The sequence below is a fragment of the Ambystoma mexicanum genome, chromosome 3q (genome assembly GCF_040938575.1).
Source record: "Ambystoma mexicanum isolate Mex_15411 chromosome 3q, UKY_AmexF1_1, whole genome shotgun sequence".
NCBI classification, from domain to species: domain Eukaryota; kingdom Metazoa; phylum Chordata; class Amphibia; order Caudata; family Ambystomatidae; genus Ambystoma; species Ambystoma mexicanum.
This window is the reverse complement of record NC_090926.1, coordinates 1,234,014,390-1,234,035,851: the sequence shown is the minus strand read 5'-3', so window position 1 is coordinate 1,234,035,851 and position 21,462 is coordinate 1,234,014,390. Positions and strand designations below refer to the sequence as shown.

Below are 21,462 nucleotides of genomic sequence, written 5' to 3'. Positions count from 1 at the left end.
ATTCGGAACGTGCAAGTGCAGAGAGAGAGAGAGGGACAAGGGAAAACGTACCCAGAAGGGAAAGAGCCAGAGAAGTAAATTGCAGATAGCAAGTAAGTGCCTGGCAGAGATCACAGAGAAACGTTCACTGCCCCAACAGTAAGTGCGGGACTGTGGGCACAGGCCAGTGTGAGCCCGAACGCAAGTGCTGGGAGAGGGCGGAGGCTGAAGGTGATTGGATGGAAGGCCAGGACCCAGACAGCCACACAAGGGCCAAGGCCACCAATCTCAGCTACTGTGGGGATTAGCACGGGAGGGAGAGGGGGAAGGAGGAGGTGAAGAGGAGAGTCTTGAGGAGCTTCCGAAAATTTGAGATCTGGCTCAAGATGGAGAGAACGGGGGAGACTGTTACAGAGGAGGGAGCCAGCCCAGGAGAGAGCTCGGCCAGCAGCTCTCTGTTTGGAGTAGCGCTTGACACACAAAGAGTTGGAGCCGGAGGAGCGTAGAGATCTGAAGGGAGAGAATTTGGTGAGAGCAAGTTGTTGATAGCGAGGTCCCCGGCCCCAGACAGCCTTATAGATGATGCAGAGGGATTTGAATTTGATCCTTGCAGCACCCGGGAGCCAGTGTAGAGATTTTAGGGCTGGAGAGATACGGTCCCTTGGCTTGAGGCGTCAGATAAGTCTCGCAACCCTATTCTGGATAAGCTGGAGGGGGAGCCTAGAGAGAACCAGGGCTCTGGAGAGATTGAGCTTCTGTGGAAAAGTGAGGAAAGGAAAGATACCTCTGAGGTGGAGTGAGGGGGGAAAGGGCGAGAGTAGTCGAAGATGACTCCAAGTTTTCTGGCTTCAAATGAAGGAGGGGGGTGGAGCTCATAGACGGTGGCCAAACAGAAGGGAGGAAATAGGGAGCAGGAGTCCCAATAGGAAGGATCTCAGTCTTGCTGGCATTGAGGCAGAGATCATTAGCAGCACGCAAGGACTGGATAGCAGATAAGCAGTCAGGGATGGTGGAGAAAGTAGGGAGAGCATCAGAAGAAAGTTTGAAGAAGAGTTGGGTGTCATCTGCATAACACTGGAAGTGGGGGGAGAAAGTGGAAATAAGGTGCCTTAAACCGAAATCCAGCACCTATTTCTCCTCCCTGACTCCCACCGCTCCCCAAGCAAGTTGTGTAACTAGTTGTAACAGCTCCTTGATGTCCTTGGTTTAGTACGCCTTATAAATGAATAAAATAAATAAAGGTTAGCAAGCGGGGCAAGATTGACATTAAAGAGCCATGGTGAAAGGTTGGAGCCCTGGGGGACGCCACAGGTGGAGATGGAGGTGGGAGAGGAGAAAGAACCCAGGATAAACCTGTGCTGGGCAGTCAGTGTTGAAGGAGGTCAGCCAGTCCAGTGCCCGCTCCGAGATCCCAAGGGTATCGTGGAGCCGTTTTATGAGGATGAAATGGTTGGCTGTATCAAATGCAGAGGAGAGGTCCAATAGAATGAGAACAGCTGGAGAGTTGGAATCAAGAGATAAGAGCAGTTCCTCACAGGTGTTCAGCAGAGCAGTTTCCATGCCTCTGGAAGCTCGGAATCCAGATGGATGGTTGTGTAGGCAACCAATGAGCTCAGTATGCTGGGTAAGGAGGAGGAAGACCACATTCTCCAGGAGTTTCCCCAAGGAAGGAAGTGAGTGATACAGATGGGGCTGTAGTTAGCCGGACAGGATGGTTGGCGTAAAGTTTTTTGCAGGAGGGGGCATACAAGGGAGTGCTTGAGGGGAAGGTTCCAGTAGCAAGAGAATGATTGCAGGAATCGGCAAGCGTAGGGGCGAGAGATCTGATGTTGTCCTTTAATAATTCTGGAAGAACAGGTGGAGACTTGTTTGGATGAGACCTCCATACAGCGGACAACTCTTGGTAACCTCATCTGGAGTGACAGGAGAGAAGGAGGAGAGATTGGCTGAGAGGGGAAGAGAGGCCAGGGGTTGAAGTGGGGTGTTAGGGGGAGGGGGGTGGGGGGTAGAGGGAACCCAGGATCTCATGAATTTTTGCAGTGAAGTGAGTGGCCTGCGCAGTGCAGAGGGCCTGAGAGGGGAGGTGGAGACTGCAGAAGGATTGGCTATTTCCTTATAGATTTTAGAGTTCAGCTGTGTTGTTGGATTCTCCAGAGATGCGTGCCTGGATGTGGGCCCTTTTCTTGGAACGAATGGAGAGTCAGAATTTTCTTTGGAGAAGGTGACAGGTCAGTTTGTCAGAAGATAAGCTTGAGGTCTGAAACTTCCATTCCGCAGCTTTGCACTTGTGTTTCTGGGGTGCTAGATCAGAGTCGTACCAGGTGTTACATTTGGAGGCATGTTTCAGGCGGATTCTCATGACTGGGGCAAGAATGTCGAGAGTGTTGGCGATGTCGAGGTGGAGGTTGCTGAGGGCAGAGTCAAGGGTAGAATCTGCAGTGGAAGGGGAGGGGGGGATGAAGGTGGATGCGACGGCAGCACCTGACACTCGTTTCATCGGGTGGATGTCCGTGAACGATGTTGGCAGAGCTGTGGAGGTGCAGTTAGGGGACCGAGAGGACCCAGGTGTGAGGCAAGGAGGAAGTGGTTTGCCCAGGAGAGCAGGGTGGCAAGAGGGGCGAAGATCCCCCCCAGCAACTTTGTGAGGGCCCTGTGTGCTGATAAGAAATTCTCCCATATGTGTGAGGGAGGGTCTGCTGCTCTCATTTAAACAGAACTCACTGGTGCTGGTCAAAGAGAACTTGCTGTTTCCTTGGGAGAAATGCCACCGACACACCTCAGAGAGGACTTTCTGTTAATAAATATAACGTGTGTATTTATAGAGCGTAATACTACGAAGAAAGATGCATTGGGTGAGCAACAGAAAATTGGTGCACTGGCACTGGCACAATCTTGTGAACGCTTGGTTTCAGAAGAGATATTTGGCTGGACTTTTTGTCATACACATCTTCTCAAACCTGGACTGCTTGTTTTCTCAGTACCGTGCATGTGTCAAGGAATCCCGTTTCCCATTAACAAACAAGGCTGAGTCCCAGAAACTGTAGTGTGGCGGCCGTTGCTATGACGAGTGTGAACCCAAGATGATGTTTTTCTGCACTTGCACGATCCAAATCTCACAAGGCCTAGTAGGAGCGTTACTGTTGTTTACATCCCTTGTTCCTCCCCCACGCCCCATGTTGCATTGTGACGCCTAGAAACACTTTCTGCTGTACAGTGCGGCTTATAAATGCTCCATTAATGAAATAGAAATGACCTAGAAATGAGTTTGGATCGCAGAACTGTTCACTGACCTGCCTGCCAAACAACAGCTAGGAACTTTGTAGTTCCTTGGCGAGCGCTCCAAAGACACAAGTGTGAAGCCAGTATAAAGAACAGTAATTGTTCCACTGATTAGATGCGCTGCTAGATCAGAGAGCAAGCAGCGCTGGAATACAGTTCGCGATATCACGAGGGCCAGTGTCCGCATAAAGATGCTTCTCAAGTAGAACTTGGGTGGATGTTTTATTCGTGTTTAAATGCCAGAGTAATTTGCCAACACGTGTTTCTACCTCCACAGGTCTTTCCCAAGGCAAAGCCCTGTATGGTGCAAACAAAGCACAATACAAAATGCAAAGCCATGTATATACGTTGTGCAGTAATCACCAAGAAAAACATTCATGTTCAAGATGTGGGATCAAGGGCATAGATCACAGGGATGACATAAAAAATATTGCAAAACAATTTTGTATCAATAGATACATTACTAAGTCCCAATGTGCATAAATAACCAGGAACATATCATTGTAAACAGCCCCGTCCAGCACGAGAAAAAGAAAACAAAAACACATTGAGCCGCTGGCATCACTGTCGTCTTGTGTGAAATCCTATCAACATGCTCATATCACAGTGGATATATTATAAATATCTGCTGTGGCCGTGCGGTCTTATTAACATCTTAAAATGAAAACTCAATTAATCAAACGAGGATGATGAATCCGTGTGTAGCAATAGGCAGGACCCAGTGCCGCCGTCCGTCGTGTTGCCTACTGCACCCGTCAGCCATTTTAGGTGTACGGGTGTGAGCTGATACCACTCCTACCCCATGGTCTGCTAATGTGACCCATGTATACAGCGCAGAATACCAAGTGCCATACCATGATGGTGACTCTATCAAAACGAAAAAGAGTGAACCAAGTCCAGAGGGTATATTACCAAGAAGTGGGTCCATCAACTGTGCATCAGAGCGAAGTCAATGCTGAATTGGAGATCGGAAATAAAGATTCTCTGATCCTGTGTGCCACATAGAAAACAATATAGATTTTACTATACTCGCTTAAATTAAGCACAGGTCCTATTCAACAAGAATTCTGAACCCAAATGCGGGGTTAGCCAAACACGACACTACCTGTTAGTGTACTTGTGATGACTTGAACCGGTGTAAATGCTGCGTTGTAACGGTCCATTGCGATCGTAGACACATAACCCATAAATGGCATGATCTAATAAACCAACAATAACAATTGACGTACGAGTTGAGGAAGTCGAACAGTAAAAAGTGCAGCTAGCACATTGCGCAAATATTACTGCCTTACCCATGATATTCTATCGCCAGTGTGAACCGTCCAAAGTAAAATAAGTCGCACAGCGTCCGTCCGTTACCACTCTATATAGGTTAGAGAAAGGAACCTAATACGTGCCCGACAAGTGGCTAGTCACACGTTGTTGTGTAGTCACGTGATCGAGAAACTCGCAAACTGATAGGTAATAAGTCTGCGAACCATTAATGGAGCGCTGATGTCTGTATTTTGACATTGTGCTGGTCGAATGCAAATGATTGAAAATGACTGGAGCTGAGCTCATGCTTAAATGTACTGTATAATGTGCTTAACTGGACAAAAGTAAGAAAAGGGTGAGAATAGAGAAATGTATACACAAGTGATGTAGCTAGTTCTGAGATCATTAGCTGATTGGTGCAGTCCCGACAGTATGGCGTGCACCGGGCTCTACCCGTGCCACACAAGTTTGGCAGTTTACCGCTGAATCAAACCAACATAAGTGAACTAACTAAATGATCATCTTCCATCTAAAGCATAATAGTGAGACCATGCGCAACTGCCTATTTACAAGAAAACATTCTTGCCAAGTACGTGCAAAATTCAGTCTTGCTATATACATTGCTTGCCAAACACTGGTATAGTCTTAAGCTAGACCCAGATTTACGTTCCTATATATCAGAACGGCCAAGGTTCATTTTCACATGCAACCAGACACTCGGAGGACATCTTTGTCCTTCCCTCTTGGCACCTCAGTCTGCTCCTGCTGATCAATTATCGTGGTTACCCCCAAACCTAAAGGTTTTTTTTTTCTCATAAGATTGTGAAAAGGTGTCATTCTGGCCCAAACAGGAGGTCGTTCGAACTCTCCTGATTCTTGTTTCAAATTTGTAAGACAAAAATCTGCTTGGTGTGTTCTTCAAAATCACAGTACAGATGATTTCAGGTACCAAACATTTCAAATATGTTCCTGCTGTATATTTCTAGTACTTTGCAAGTGGAGTAGAGGCAGGGTTCGAATTTGTGATTCGATGAGCAGGAGCTAAAACCAGCACCTGGGTATCAGGCATCACCCTGTAGGCAGGAGCTACCGCAGGGGAACCAGGAACTACCAGAGATGCTCCTTTAACATTTTGTCTATTTTTGTATAAACCATTGTGTTTAAATGTGTATTAGATGTGTTCTAAGTCTTCTTTATTAACATTCTCAAATGGCCAAAGTTAATGTCACATTTACATGTTGGGAAGGCACCAGTTGGTCCTAGGAGCCGAAAGTAGCTCCTTGTAGCTGTTGGTTCAAGCTAACCATGCTCTACTATGCTACAAGCAGGGGCTAAATAGCCCCAGGTCCCCTCAATGTCATACCCTGTAGAGGGGACGCGTGCCCTGGGGAAGATACTCCATTTGATTTTGAATATTACATTACTTGTATTATATGATTTGAAGATGAGCACATTATTTTGAGGGTGAATCTTTTCCTGTGTCCTGGAATACTGAATTGGGTGTTCTGCTCCGCTCTCCCACTACAGGGCTGTGAGGCATATCCTGGGTCAGTGGATGGAGGATTACCCTGAAGACTTTCGGCAGAAGCCCCAGTACTCATGTCTGAAGCAGATCCAGGAGTACCTGGAGGAGGGAACCCCGGGTGTGGAGGAGGAGGCTGAGAACCTGATGGCCTCCAGACTTCTGCAGCGGTTCCAAGAGGAGGACACAGAAGAAGAGGGTGAGGAACCATCATTCAGCTGCCAGTCACAGTCAGAGTACTACACCTCATCCATCAGGAGCGCGACCATACCCTCTCTCACTAACAGTCTCCCACCACAGAGCTACAGCCACTTTGACTAGCCAGCTCTGCCAGAGGGCCATCCCGCACATAAAAGCATCACCTATCCCAGGCTGTGCCTCCTCTCACTGTCTACACTGCTACCACAGATTCATGCCCCCTATGACAGAACTGTACCGCTTCACACCAGACTTAATCTAAAAAAGCACCAGGCTTCCTCTCACTAAATTACAGCTGGTGCCAATAAACCACACCCCTTCTCTCCATATGAAATCTCTTATAACAGTATCATACCTAATTTGTCCACACAACATCGTCTTCAACCGGTTCCTACCTCCTGTTTCCAGAGTACATCTTTTACCAGAGAAGCGTGCTTCCTCTCTCTAGACCACCTCCTTACTTCACACTACAGCTCTTTCATCAGAGCTCCACCTCTTCTCTCCAGACTACAGTTCCATTTACAGCACTGTGCTTCCTCTCTCTAGACTACATCTCTTCCTTGACTTTATTTCTCACCGTACATCTGCCACCACTGGACTGTACCCGTTTCCCCAGACTACATCTCGTACCGGAGCACTGTGTTCTACCACTGTACATCTTGTACCACAGGACCATGTCCCCTCTTACTTCAGGGCCATACTTCAGCTCTCTAGGTTAACACTTCCCACAGGACCATAGTTCCATTCAGTAGACTACCTCTCTACTCTATCGAGAGTCAGACCTCCGCTGAACAGACACCCCCAACTACAGTACTGTAGCTTCTCTTACTAGACATCTCCCACCACTGGATCGAGCCCGCTCTCACTTGACTACATCTCGTGCCACAGTGCCATCCTTTCTCTCCTTGCCATCTTTCATCACATGACCATACCTCCTCTCTGCATGACAGCTACTACCATGGAACCATACCCACGCTCTACAGACTACACCTACTACCACAGGATAGTACCGCCTCTCACCGACTGCAGCTCCTACCACAGGACTGAACTTCCTCCCACTAGACCATCTCCTGCCACAGGCCCATTCCTTCCCTAACTAGACTACATCAACCACAACAAAGGAATGCAGCTCCTCTCTAGAGTACATCTCTTACCACAGGATGGTACCTCCTCTCTCTAGAATACATCTACCACCACAGGTTGGTACTGCCTCTCACTAGACTGCATCTCCTACCTCAGGACTGTGCCTCCTCTCACTAGACTACATCTCCTACCGCAGGACTGTACCTCCTCTCACTAGACTGCATCTCCTACCACAAGCCCATTCCTTCCCTAACTAGACTACTTCTACCACCACAAAAAAATGCAGCTCCTTTCTAGACTACATCTCTTACCACAGACGAAACCTCCTCCCACTAGACTACATCACTTACCACAGGACCACTACGTGATATACAGCAAAGGGGACGTAAAATGGGGCCCAGCAAATTGCCAGGCTTACAAAAAGGGCCCCATCACTGCACCCTCGTGGACCCCGAGATAGTGGAAGGCAGGCCCCTGCAAGGGATGGGGATCCAGGGAACAGTCATACCGGAGACCAGGGCGAGAGACCGTAGCTCTGGTGGTAGAGAAATATAAGAAGGTGACTGCGGGATTCACAAACCCTTTTGGTTATTCACAGCTCCCCTTTAAAGTTAGGAATACCTGTCTAAAATGCCTTAAGCTACTTCAAAATACAAATATTGCAGTATTTTATCGCTAGGGGCTCTATCATGACCGTGGTGGTTTCCCAGCAGTAGTACCGCTGGGATACCGCCAACGTAAATGGCGTTACTACTACTCGGTCCGGTGCAAGTTCCCCCGGATCACGTAGTGGTAAGGCTGTAACTCCCCATTTTTTTAAGAGTCCGTAGGACTGAATGGGGATTTTTGGCGCTATTGCTGCCGGCGATAATAGCACCGAAAACAGACAGAAAGCTGAATCTTTGTTGCTGGATTGGAGTTAAACTTTCCGCTGAAATAGAGATTGGTAGGACCCATAAATGCTGCATTTAAGGGCTATCACCCAACTCGTGATGAGGCCCTAAGACGCGATATGTATTAAATCTCTTGCAACCTAATTCTAAAAACGTGTGTTGAGATCTTTTTTTCATTTACTTTTTTTGTAAATTCAAAATATATTAAAGAGCAAACAAAATCAGCCTTAATTACACCAAAAACACATGAAATTGACTAAATAACCAGACACATATATTAATATTAATGACACAGATAAAACGTCACCAAAGAGAGTATATAAATACAAAGAAAACCTCCTATTAGTGTGAGAATGATTGCGCAACAGAGCACCTTAATGCAGAAAAGAACCCTGGCTTGTGCATGTTTCTGTCCTTGTCATAGCTCCTAATGCCTTGGACTTTCATCAGGGAGAAATCAAAGTACAGTATTCCTTAGCATCATTCTTCTGATAAAATATGAAACTGTCCACAGCTGCTGTGGTATGCCAGAATCAGCAGACCGGCAAGGTGGCATTCTGATCGAACTTCTCTTTTATTTAGATCACGTAAAAAAATGAAACTGTCCCCAACTCTAAGATTTCGTTCTGTCCCTACCACCATAAAAGAAACACAAAAATTCAACAAAGGTACTGGACCCGTCAAATGACTGGTGATTGGATTCTGACCCCCCACCCTCGTGTGCCTTTCTCAATAGGGGGTTAACACCCCTGTGCAAAGACTAAGCTGGTTGGCTGAATGACTCTCCCTGCTTCTCTTATATGCACAGTTCACGTAATTCCCATAAATGTCTCGTCTTCGGTCTCGAGGGGGCACGTATGGCCCTTGTTTCTCCACTCTGACTATTCCTGGTAGTCGTTCTCGCAAGAAAGATCCTGGCATTCTCTCCCACTAGGTAGTTCTTGTATTTTATCCCACCTTGAGTTTCAATACCATTCACCCCACTTAGGGCCTGGTTTCTCCCCCCGCCACCCCTCTTTGTGCCTCGGGTCTCTCACCCCACTTTGGGGTCTCGGGTCTCTCACCCCACCTTGGGGTTTGCTTTCCCTCTCCGTGCCTTGGGGTCCCTCACCCCACCTTGGGTTTGGTTTCTCTCGCCCCGCCTTGGTCTCTCTTGTCTCTCGCCCCGCCTTGGTCTCTCTTGTCTCTCGCCCTGCCTTGAGGTCTCATTCCTCTTATCCTTTCTTGGGGTCTTGGGTCTTTCACCCCGCCTAGGGGTTTGGTCGGGCAGCTCCTTCCCTCTCCCGATTGCATGGAGCCACCGCGTATCTCTGTTCCTGGACAGTGATCCTCAAGAGAATCTGGGAGTTGGGCCTCTGCAGCAAAACCTTTTTAGTTCTCTTCAGGTCTTGCAGAATGGGTGGAGTTTGCCCTCCTCCTGTCAGGGACTCTGGTGCCGGTGGGCTGGACGTTTCCGGTTCCTGGTCTGTGAGCGGTCCGCAGGCTCAGCCACAGTTTCCTTCACCACATCTGGCATACGCTGCACATCTTCCTCTTCCGTAGGCAGGTCTGCACGGTATAAAAATGCTCAGCATGCTTTGGTGAGAATTGTTTTTCGTGGAGAAGAGGTGGGGAGTCAGTGCAATGAGAAGGAAAAAGTGGAGAGAGTGAGAAAGATACCAAGAAGGTGTCAAGCTTAACACGAGACTTCTCAGAATCAGAATTGCTTTGTTCCTGAACCCATTCCTCCTCACCTGTATCTTCCGATGAGGACTTGTATCTTTGACCCTTTTTCCTTGATGCTGCCTTTTTTGTGAAGAGAAATGGCCTTCCGCAGGTAGAAGCCACCCTGCTCTCCCTGATACAACAGGAAGGCAAAGGGCCCCCTCCCGAAGAGACCGAGCTGAGAGGAAAAAAGCGGAAGCTGAAAAAACCTCTCAGGATGTTGGTTCTTGATTGAAGAGTTGGTAATACAGAAAGTCCAGGTAAGTGGGTAGAACTGGTGATTAGAATCCTGGTCACGTGATGCGAGGTGTTGAAAGCGGGCTGTGAAGAATTCCGGCAGGGTTGAAATTCCCTTGGACAAGGAAACCACAATCGCTAAAGAGTGAGTGAAGGCAGCCAAAGATTTCGGGCAAAAAAGGATAAAGGAACAACCGGTAAGAAACGGAAAGCCAAGAAGCGGCCAAAAGCGAGTAGCAGGGAGAAATGTTGGAGGGGCAGAGGAGCAGGAAGAAAAAGGATAAACACGGCTGGAAACAAAGGTAAAAAGACTAAGAAGGAAAGCCAGAAGAATAGGAAAGGTCAGAAAGGAGGCGGCGAACCAGAGGGCTAGAAAAATAGAATATTAGAACAAACAGGAGTAGAAAAAGGGCACCGGAGTGAGACCGGTGAAACAACGAATAAGCGGCAATACCAGAGGGAAAACACAGAGCGGGTAACCGGAGCGTTACGCAAAGTGCTGCAACGCGCCGACCTAAAGAAAGGGGCGTGGTTAAATACGGAAGCGAGGAGACAGAGGACAGAAAGACTAGAGCAGAACAACAGGAAGTAACGTAAAAAGGTGGAACATTCTAATGGCGGTGTAGTCGCCAGCGGCTCCATAGTCGCGAGGGTGACTCTCTTGAAGACGGCATGACAGAAGAATGGGAGAGAGGAGGTGAAGAGAGTGTGAGCAGGAGATTGGATAGACTTGGGGTGAAAAGGGAGGCAGATAGGGGAGAAGGAGGAAGAAAGGGTGACATCAAGAGCGGAGGTGGGAGGACAAAGGAAGCGCAGGCAGTGGTAGAGGATAAGAAAAGAGGAACACCTGAACAGGAAGTGGTTGGGAGAAAAGCATTGAGGGAGGAATCAGTGAAAGAGACAAAAGGGGCAGAGAAAGGCAAGAACAGATAACATCAAGAGAAGAGGCAGTTGAGAGAGCAGTATTGAGGTGGAAGGAGAAGTTTGAGAAGGAGTGGATGATGGTGAGATGGGAGGAACATTTTGCTACGAGACCCCCTCCAACTGGACTACGCATCTGGGTTCTTAACACTAGACTGCGCCCTTTGCCATAGTGCAGTACATCCTTGTACTAGACTGGCTGCTCACACAGACGTTAACGAGATCCAAGCGCAGCGGGGCTCATCGTGCCCGAGCGTCCTGTCCTTCTATTCTAACATGCCGTTCCTTTAACCTCACAGCTCCGAGACTTACCATCAAGCGCCACCGTGATGGCCCCTTGAGGCTAGCCCTTTACCATATACTTCGTGGACCCATGCTCTTCCATTCTGTACTCAATACTTACAAGGCACGAGTCTTCCCGAACAGCCTTGAAATTGGCCAGTAGAGTAGGAGTAATTTTCTCCAACAAGAAAACGTACATTGGTGCCCAACTAAACTTCTTGTTTCCAGTTCTGAAGAAAGCCAGTCCCCATCAGGGACAAGGTTGAACCTGGTGCAGGGTTCTTGGGTTTAGAACTCTGACAGAGCTCATTTTTTAAGACAAATTTAGTTTGTTCTAGTAGACTGTGTGTGAATACAAAACCTGTGAATGTTCCTTTTGTATTTACTTTGCAGACTTAAGATATATATATATATCTGGCTGTTGTTTAATGGTCCAGCAATAAGAACCAGATTTGTGTTGGTTATTGTATTTAGTTTTTTGTATGCCGTTCCCTTTGTGATGACACAAGAGGAAGCACATGTCTTTTACGTACTGTGTCTATTAGAATTGGGACCATTGTTGCTAAATTTGTATTGTTTTACACATGTATGAACATATGTGATGCGAGGGAATGGCCTAATCAGTTGGGCTTTTGGATAGAAAGAATGTTTTTGTTCATCATGAGTTGCGTTATTTATTCAATTTTTGTCAACTTTGGCTACATTTTTGTGTAATTATCATGTCTGCCCAGCCTTCCTCTTGTTAGACCACGCCTCTTCCTGTTCACCTTCTCTCCATTTTCACCTCAAACCATCCTGCTACCCCCTCCTCTTACTGCAACTCTGCTCTCTCTGTAGGCTTCACACCTCCCATAATACCCTCCCTACATTAGGAACTGGATAGTTGAGCAGACTACTGGGACCATGTTTGCGGGTCAGTGCCCTCTTCCTCCTGCCATGTGATCAAGAGGTGTATGGTGCAACCTGCAGGTGTTGCAGGGGTGGACTGGGGTAGCTGAGCTCACTGAGTTCAGGCAAGTGGAGGGTTGCAGATGGCTGAGCCCATTGAGTTCATGTGAGTGGAATGTGGTAGCTAGCGGATGCCACTTAGTTAATATAAACGGAGGGTTGTAGGTAGCTGCATCCTCTGTGTACAGGTAAGTGGAAGGCTGAAGGTAGCTGTACCCACTGGGTTTATGCAAGTGGATGGTTCTAGGCAGATGTAAGCGAATGGTTGTAGATAGCCGGCCACTTGGTTCAGTAAATGGAGGACTGGAGGGTTTGGAGATGGCTGAGGCCACTTGGTTCAGTAAATGGAGGACTGGAGGGTTGGAGATGGCTGAGGCCACTTGGTTCAGGTAATTGGAGGGTTGGAGATAGCTAAGGCCACTTGGTTCAGGTAAGTGGAGGGTTGGAGATGGCTAAGGCCACTTGCCACTTGGTTCAGTAAATGGAGGACTGGAGGGTTGGAGATGGCTGAGGCCACTTGGTTCAGTAAATGGAGGACTGGAGGGTTGGAGATGGCTGAGGCCACTTGGTTCAGTAAATGGAGGACTGGAGGGTTGGAGATGGCTGAGGCCACTTGGTTCAGGTAATTGGAGGGTTGGAGATAGCTAAGGCCACTTGGTTCAGGTAAGTGGAGGGTTGGAGATGGCTAAGGCCACTTGCCACTTGGTTCAGTAAATGGAGGACTGGAGGGTTGGAGATGGCTGAGGCCACTTGGTTCAGTAAATGGAGGACTGGAGGGTTGGAGATGGCTGAGGCCACTTGGTTCAGTAAATGGAGGACTGGAGGGTTGGAGATGGCTGAGGCCACTTGGTTCAGTAAATGGAGGACTGGAGGGTTGGAGATGGATGAGGCCACTTGGTTCAGCAAATGGAGGACTGGAGGGTTGGAGATGGCTGAGGCCACTTGGTTCAGTAAATGGAGGACTGGAGGGTTGGAGATGGCTGAGGCCACTTGGTTCAGTAAATGGAGGACTGGAGGGTTGGAGATGGCTGAGGCCACTTGGTTCAGTAAATGGAGGACTGGAGGGTTGGAGATGGCTGAGGCCACTTGGTTCAGTAAATGGAGGACTGGAGGGTTGGAGATGGCTGAGGCTACGTGGTTCAGGTAAGTGGAGGGCTTTAGATGGCTGAGGCCACTTAGTTCAGGTAAGTGGAGGTTTGGAGATGGCTGAGGCCACTTAGTTCAGGTAAGTGGAGGGTTGTATGTCAAGTGTTATAATCGTTTGGGATTTTCAGTTCTCAGCTGTATCACCACCATTGTCATCTTTTGATATTTTGTAGATATCACTCCATATCGCTTTAACTGTATGACCCCTGAGGATGAGGCAGATTTGGGTGTGTCGGAGGAGAAAGCAGACCTTCTCTCGTTCCCCGCTGAGGAGGTGGCGGAGCAGCTCACACTGATGGATGCAGTGAGTAGCAATTTATTCAAGGGCAGGATATTTGATAATCATACAGGTGGCTGGCCACACCGGCTGGTAATGGCCTGACTGCCTGAGGACATCAGGTGATTATCACCAGTAGACCACTGGTATAGAGTCTGCTTGTGGTACTTTGTGAAGAGAGATCCAGTTGTGTGCTTGGAATGCAAACATTGTTTCCCCCCAATAATGAATTACAAAGGAAAATGGCCCCTCAAAGCAGACTCCCCTTTCACTTGCCATGGCAGTGGACCGACGAGGCAGAGGGCTGGCAGAAGGGGGGATGAAGATAAGTTGGAATTTTCCAATTGTAATTCGGGTGTGTGGGAAGTGGTGCGAGGAGGCAAGAGTGGGTGGCACGGCGAGGCTGGGTCCGCAGGCTGGGAGTGCCTCTTTCTCAGATGCTTCAGAAGGCGGGCTTTCACCAATGAATAAGGCCAACATTCTGAGCAGCCGATTGGCTGGAACATCCACCCAAGGTATTAATGTAGCTTTTACTGTCACACAAGACTACACATGTGCAAATCATGGCGATGTCAAACCAGGTTTCCACACATGAACCTAATGCAGTGTGTATGCACACCTCAGAGAGCATCCGTCAATACCAAACTATAGCTGAACCTGAGCCTAATTCAGTGTGGCTACACACCTTGGAAGCAGAGACTATCTCTCACTAACAAACCACACCAGCACCTGAGCCTAATGCAGTGTGGCTGCATTCCTCCGAGGCAGAGAGCATCTCCCACTAACCGACTGCATCTGAGCCAAATGCAGTGTGGCTGCATTCCTCCAAGGCAGAGAGCATCTCCCACTAAATGACTGCATCTGAGCCAAATGCAGTGTGGCTGCATACCTCCGAGGCAGAGAGCCTGCCACTAACAGCACACCAGCACCAGAGCCTAATCCGTTGTGGCTGCCCGCATCTGAGTTAGAGAGCATCCACTAACAGACCACACCAGCACTTGAGCATAATGCAGTGTGGCCGCACACCTCAGAGGCAGAAAACCTCTCACTAACAGTCTACACCAGCATCTGAGCCTGATGCACTTTGACTGCACTCCTCAGAGGTAGAAAACCTACCACTAACAGACCACACAAGCATCTGAGCTTGATGCCCTTTGGCTGCACTCCTCAGAGGCAGAAAACCTCCCACTAACTGACCACACCAGCACCTGAGCCTAATGCAGTGTGGCTGCATACCACAGAGGCAGGGAGCCTCCCACTAACGGACCACACTAGCACCTGAGCCTAATGCAGTGTGTCCGCACACCTCAGAGGCAGAGACCATCTCTCATTAACAAACCATAGGAGCACCTGAGCTGAATAGAGAAATCTACACATCTTGGAGGCAGGTAGCTTCTCTCTCTAACAAAGTATTCCCAACACCAGGGCTCAAGCAGCGTGTTTGCACACATCATATAAGCTCCTCTCAGTAGCAAACCCTCCCCAGCACCAGAGTGTACACAACTCGGACTGGAAATATACCTTGTTTTTTACATTAAAGGTTTCTGATCTTATGGGCTTGTGGCAATAATAATTCTACGTAACTGTTCTTGTCCAACCACAGGAGTTGTTTCGGCGCGTTGTACCATTTCACTGCCTGGGATGCATCTGGTCACAGCGAGATAAGAAGGAGAAGAAGCATCTGGCGCCCACCATCCGTGCGACCGTGGCGCAGTTCAACACGGTCACCAGCTGCGTCATGGCGTCCGTGTTGGCCGACGTGCAGCTCCGGGCCCAGCAAAGGGCTAAAATTCTGGAGAAGTGGATCTCTATTGCACAGGTCAGTCCGCGAGTGCACAAAACATGTCACTGGCAGACAGTGGACTTGATGCACACTTCAAATTGGTTTTTGTATTATTAAGAAGCTGCACTCGCAAAGCTGCTTGCTCTAATCTTTCAGTGTGATGAGCATGGGCGTCATTTTAGGGGGGACAAGGGTGGTTGTCCCCCCTCCGCCCTCCGCTTTTGTGGCACGCCATTTTATTCCACTCATTTGGCAGGGGGCGCTTTCATTTAGATGCAATGTCCCTCCAAATATTTTCAGCAAAGTTACCCCACTAGCGATGAGGGGTATGTACTGGAGACTAGGTTACCTCTTGGAACAGTTCCTGATTTTGCTGCTTTTAGTGAAGAAAGGCCATATGGGTAAGTGTCTATTCCAGAGTTCCAAATGGACTTCTGGTTTGGGCATGACAGGAGGACAGTGAGCGTAACATGACTGTCTGCCAATAGTTCCAGTGAATGGCCAGTCCCACAGGTGTTTTTGCCCAAAAGCTGAACGGCCTATTAATTGGGGCCAGCAACTACCTAGCTAGTATTTTTTCTAGATTTGGTTTAATATGCTCCGTTTACTTTGCCTAAAAAACCTCTACATTCACTCCGTCAGACATTTACTTCTTCATGCATTTACTTCTTCATGCATTTACTTCTTCATGCATTTACTTCTTCATGCATTTACTTCTTCATGCATTTACTTATTCATGCATTCACTTCTTCATGCATTTACTTCTTCATGCGTTTACTTCATGCATTTACTTCATGCAATTACTTCACTTCTTCTTGCATTTACTTCTTCTTGCATTTACTTCTTCTTGAATTTACTACTTCTTCATGCATTCACTTCTTCATGCATTCACTTCTTCATGCATTCACTTCTTCATGCATTTACTTCTTCATGCATTTATTTCTTTATGCGTTGACTTCATGCTTTTACTTCACTTCTTCCTGCATTTACTTCTTCTTGCATTTACTTCTTCTTGAATTTACTTCTTCTTCATGCGTTTACTTCTTCATGCATTTACTTCTTTGTGCATTCACTTTCATGCATTTACTTCTTCATGCATTTACTTCGTCCTCTTCACATTGTTAGAAGCAGGGAAAGATAGAAGAATTAAAGGTATGAAGAAGTAAATGTCTGACATGGTGAATGCAGATGAAGTAAAGTTTGGATACCTGTCTATAGGTTTTCTGCATTGGACATGTCTGTACCATTGCTAAACGGGCAGAGATCAGTACTGGGCAAACCAATAAAAGCTCATGACAACTGCCTAGCTAGTATTTGTTTTAGTTGTGTTGCTTGTTGTTTGCGCTCAATTCATCTAGGGTTGGTCATGCTTCAAAAGTACAACACAGAGGTGAGGCCTCAGGGGTAGACCCCAACCTTTGCCTACATAACCATAACAATGATGTGAACTGAAAGCTTGTTCCATACAGGCACCAGCTCATACATGACGCCTCAGCTCTGTACTCCCCTGTTTATAGTTTGACATGCTAGCACTGCACCCACTGTTTAAAATATTAAGTCTGATCCATGCGCCCCACTGCCTTGACCTTCCTAATTTCTCTCTTCTAGAAATGTCGGGTTCTGCGCAATTTCTCCTCACTCAGGGCGATCTTGTCGGCCCTGCAGTCAAACCCCATTTACCGACTGAAGAGGGCCTGGGCTGCGGTGAACAGGTAAGAAGAAGCACCTAATCCAAGTCCTCAGAATAAGAAAAACTGAAGGGCGATAGCTGGCAGGCTTTTAATTCATCATAACCACATACATTTATCTGGGCTACCCTCCAGAGCATTGTTGTTGAGCCTGCCATGCCATTACAGAAGGGGAAAGATCATATGCAAATCAGGCTTGGTCTCACCCCCTCATGAAAGGCTTGTCGTGAGTGCCATTCACTGAGTTCTGGAGGACGCTGGAGGGAGCAGCGAGACACCAGTGAGCAATCGGGGTATGATTTTAGCTCAGGCGTTGCTTAAGGGCCCGGGTGGTGTTCTGCGGTCATCCTGGGTCCTTGTGTTATCTTCTCGATTAGAATATCAGGGGACATTGAATGGGCCTATGGGGTAAGTCTTGATTAAAGGGCCCCCGTCGCACCTTCCAGATCTGCAAAAACAAATCCAATAGTAGGCTGCTAGCTATGTGGGTGGCACTACAATATCCCTGGGGAATTCACTCGGGTATAATCCCAAAATGAGGTACCTAGAAGAGATGTGATTTATATATTTATTTATTGGTTTTTTATAACACGCTTAACACTGATAAGAGTTCAGTTTCTGAGCGCGTATAAGATTACCACAAATCATACATTCACAAGAAATATGATAAGCTGGTGACATTGTGCTTTTTTGGCCAGTGCTGTTGGAAGGTCCACCCTGTTGACCATTGAACGCTCTGCCAGTGCCACCTGGTGAACCTTAGGCTGGGTGGGGTGTAATCATGTGGTCTAAACCTCATGTAGTGAGTGGCTCAAATGTTGCAAGACCAGTGGTCAAAGTTTGAGAACCCTCTCCCCAAGAGAATTTTGAAAATTAATTCTGCCCAATGATACCTCTTACAGTACAACCTTCCAAAATCCACATACTTCACTGCCTTTGCACCCTAGGCCATAAGCATTGATTTTCTTGGGAGACACCATTATTTTTTGCCAGATGAAAAGGTGCAAGACCAGACTGTTTCATCCTTACAAACTGTCTGCGTATATGATTGACCCACTTTCGTGTGGCAACAATCGTCATAACAAAATAATCATAGGAATGCATCCAGCCCATTCTTACACCCTTACACGTTGTGATATTTACTGGGAGGCCCCTGGAGTCTGCAAATTCTGCCTAACAGTTCATCAAAGTTTGTGGAGCTTTTGGTGTCTGAGCAGGTAAAACAGCATCAATAGCATACAGACATAAACAGAGGGTGACCCCGCCCCTAGAAACATCACCAGAATCTGTGAGGTGGGCATCAAGGCCGTTTATATACAAGTTCAACAACAGTCGTGCGAGAATGCATCTCGGTTGGACCTCACAAACTGATGAAATAGGTGCACAATGCTCACCATTAGGACCGTGCCCGGCTCTGACGTCCGATTCCAAATTAAGTTCCTTCAGAATGTCCAGGATGTCATATGGTAAACCAGTCTGTTTTAAAAATGTCTCATAACCGGGCACGGTTCAAAGCCAGAAGAATCAGTGACTCATATCCAGGCAAGTGCGTACTTAGTGACAAGGGACAAATGCATCATCGTCTGCCCACCCTTTTGCAAAAGCCAAATTGGACATGAGATGCCAGGTAAAATTTATTTGCACAGTACCGAACATTATGAAGTACCATTCTACCAAACAGCTTTGAGACAGAGTCCCTGATGCCTGCAGGCTTCAGCGCCTTATAAATGCAAATCAAATAAAGAGTTATTTTCCAACCCGCAGAAAGAATGGGGATCTTACATATTATATTTAAGATAAATAGCTTTCTTTTCTTTCTTTATAGCCCATAAAGAAACAACAAACATGTAAATGTCTGCTGGACAATAGTCCGGCCCAGAGGATTTATTAGATGTTCTCTTAAGAAGTACTTCATTCACCTGGCTGAGAGTAAAATCATAGATGGAGTCCCCACTTCGCTATCACCCCTCATGGAGAGGTGTGCACACGTGGCCCCCATTGCTGTTCCATTTGCCGGGCCATACAGTGATACACACTGTGCCTCTCAGTTCCATGCAGGAATACTAGCGAGCATAGTATTCGAACAGTTGTGCTCTGACAGTCCTTTAGCAAGCAGGGACCAGAGTTTGGCAGAGTTGTTGCAAATAATTGCTAAGTTTACCATTTACTGCACTCCTTCTTGCCTATTACGTCTGGCTGCTCTAATAGACCATTGTACTTTCTTGCGATTACAACATTGTCCTGGGGAGCGGCCTTCAAAAATGAGTGGTTTTACAATGTTGATCGAATCTGCTGTACTCAAACCACTGATAAAGCACCAAAGATGTGGTACATTCTCAGCTACATTGGACGGCTTCCTATTAATATTCTCTGAACCCCTGTGTGGAGGTTTTGACAGGTTGATATGGCCAATTTATTCTCCACAGACCTCATGGACCACAGTGATAGCTTGTTTGATTAATTTAGCCCCCCCCCTGTTGACACAATAGCCTTCCTCTTCAGATGACTTGATTACTTTCCTCTTCTGATGACGCTGTTATCTTCCTCTTCTGATGATGCTATTGATTTCCTCTTCAGATAATGATGTTACCTTCCTCTTCTGGTGATGCTATTACCTTCCTCTTCACATGGCACTGTTACCTTCCTCTTCAGATGAGGCTGTTACCTTCATCTGCTGATGTATTGCCTTCCCCTTCTGATGATGCTATAGCATTCCTCTTCTGATGACACTATTTCCTTCCTATTCATGACCTTGTTACCTTCCTCTTTTGATGATGTGATTGCTTTTCTCTTCTGGGGATGCTAGTACCTTCCTCTTCAGATGACGCTGTTACCCTCCTCTTTAGATGATGCTGGTACCCTCCTCTTCTGATAACGCTATGGCCTTCATCTTCTAGTGATGGCATTGCATTCCTTTTCAAATGGTGCGACTGCCCTCCTCTTCAGATGACGTTGTTACCTTCCTCTTCTGATGACACTATTGTCTTCCTCTTCAGATGGTGCAGCAGCCTTCCTCTTCTGATGACTCTATTGCCTTCATCTTCTAGTGATGGTATTGCTTTCCTCTTCAGATGAGGCTGTTGCCTTCCTTTTTGATGACGCTATTGCCGTCCTCTTCAGATGACGTTGTTACCTTCCACTTCTGATGAGGCTATTGCCTTCCTTTTCAGATGAGGCTGTAACCTTCCTCTACAGATGTGGCTATTACCTTCTTCTGATGAGGCTATTGCCTTCTTCAGATGAGGCTGTTACCTTACTCTTCAGATGATGTTCTTACCTTCCTCTTCAGATGACGTTGTGGCCTTCATCTGCGCCTTCCTCCTCAGATGACCTTTTTACCTTTTTCTTCTGATGGTGCAATTTTCTTCCTCTTCAGATGACGTTGTTGCCTTCATCTGTGCCTTGTTTCCTTCCTCTTCAGATAACGTTACCTTCCTCTTCAGATGAGGCTGTTACCTTCCTCTTCAGATGAGGCTGTTACCTTCCTCTTCAGATGAGGCTGTTACCTTCCTCTTCAGATGAGGCTGTTACCTTCCTCTTCAGATGAGGCTGTTACCTTCCTCTTCTAATGGTGCAATTACTTTCCTCTTCAGATGACGTTGTTGCCTTCCCCTTCAGATGACATTGTTGCCTTCCCCTTCAGATGACGGTGTTGCCTTCCCCTTCAGATGACGGTGTTGCCTTCCCCTTCAGATGACGGTGTTGCCTTCCCCTTCAGATGACGGTGTTGCCTTCCCCTTCAGATGATGGTGTTGCCTTCCCCTTCAGATGACGTTGTTGCCTTCCCCTTCAGATGACGTTGTTGCCTTCCCCTTCATTGTTATCTTCCTCTTCAGATGACGCTGTTACCTTCCTCTTCTGATGGTGCAATTCCTTTCCTCTTCTGATGGTGCAATTCCTTTCCTTTTCTGATGGTGCAGTTCCTTTCCTTTTCTGATGGTGCAATTCCTTTCCTTTTCTGATGGTGCAATTCATTTCCTTTTCTGATGGTGCAATTCCTTTCCTCTTCAGATGACGTTGTTGCCTTCCTCTTCAGATGACGTTGTTGCCTTCCTCTTCAGATGACGTAGTTGCCTTCCTCTTCAGATGACGTTGTTGTCATCTACCTTCCTCTTCAGATGACGTTGTTGTCATCTACCTTCCTCTTCAGATGACGCTGTTACCTTCCTCTACTGATGGTGCAATTACTTTCCTTTTCTGATGACGCTATTGCCTTCCTCCTCAGATGATGTTGTTACCTTCCTCTTTAGATGAGGCTATTACCTTTT

General features: G+C 47.1%; 1 protein-coding gene across 3 annotated transcripts in view; it reads left to right on the top strand.

The window, feature by feature from the left end:
• Window positions 1-21,462, top strand: part of RGL3 (ral guanine nucleotide dissociation stimulator like 3) — a 577,979-nt gene that overhangs the window by 441,008 nt on the left and 115,509 nt on the right. For all 3 annotated transcript variants that reach the window (XM_069604164.1, XM_069604163.1, XM_069604165.1), the window contains exons 5-8: window positions 6,040-6,233; window positions 13,620-13,750; window positions 15,327-15,542; window positions 17,115-17,218. In XM_069604164.1, coding sequence (XP_069460265.1) covers window positions 6,040-6,233; window positions 13,620-13,750; window positions 15,327-15,542; window positions 17,115-17,218 — 645 coding nt within the window. The remainder of the gene's footprint in view (window positions 1-6,039; window positions 6,234-13,619; window positions 13,751-15,326; window positions 15,543-17,114; window positions 17,219-21,462) is intronic.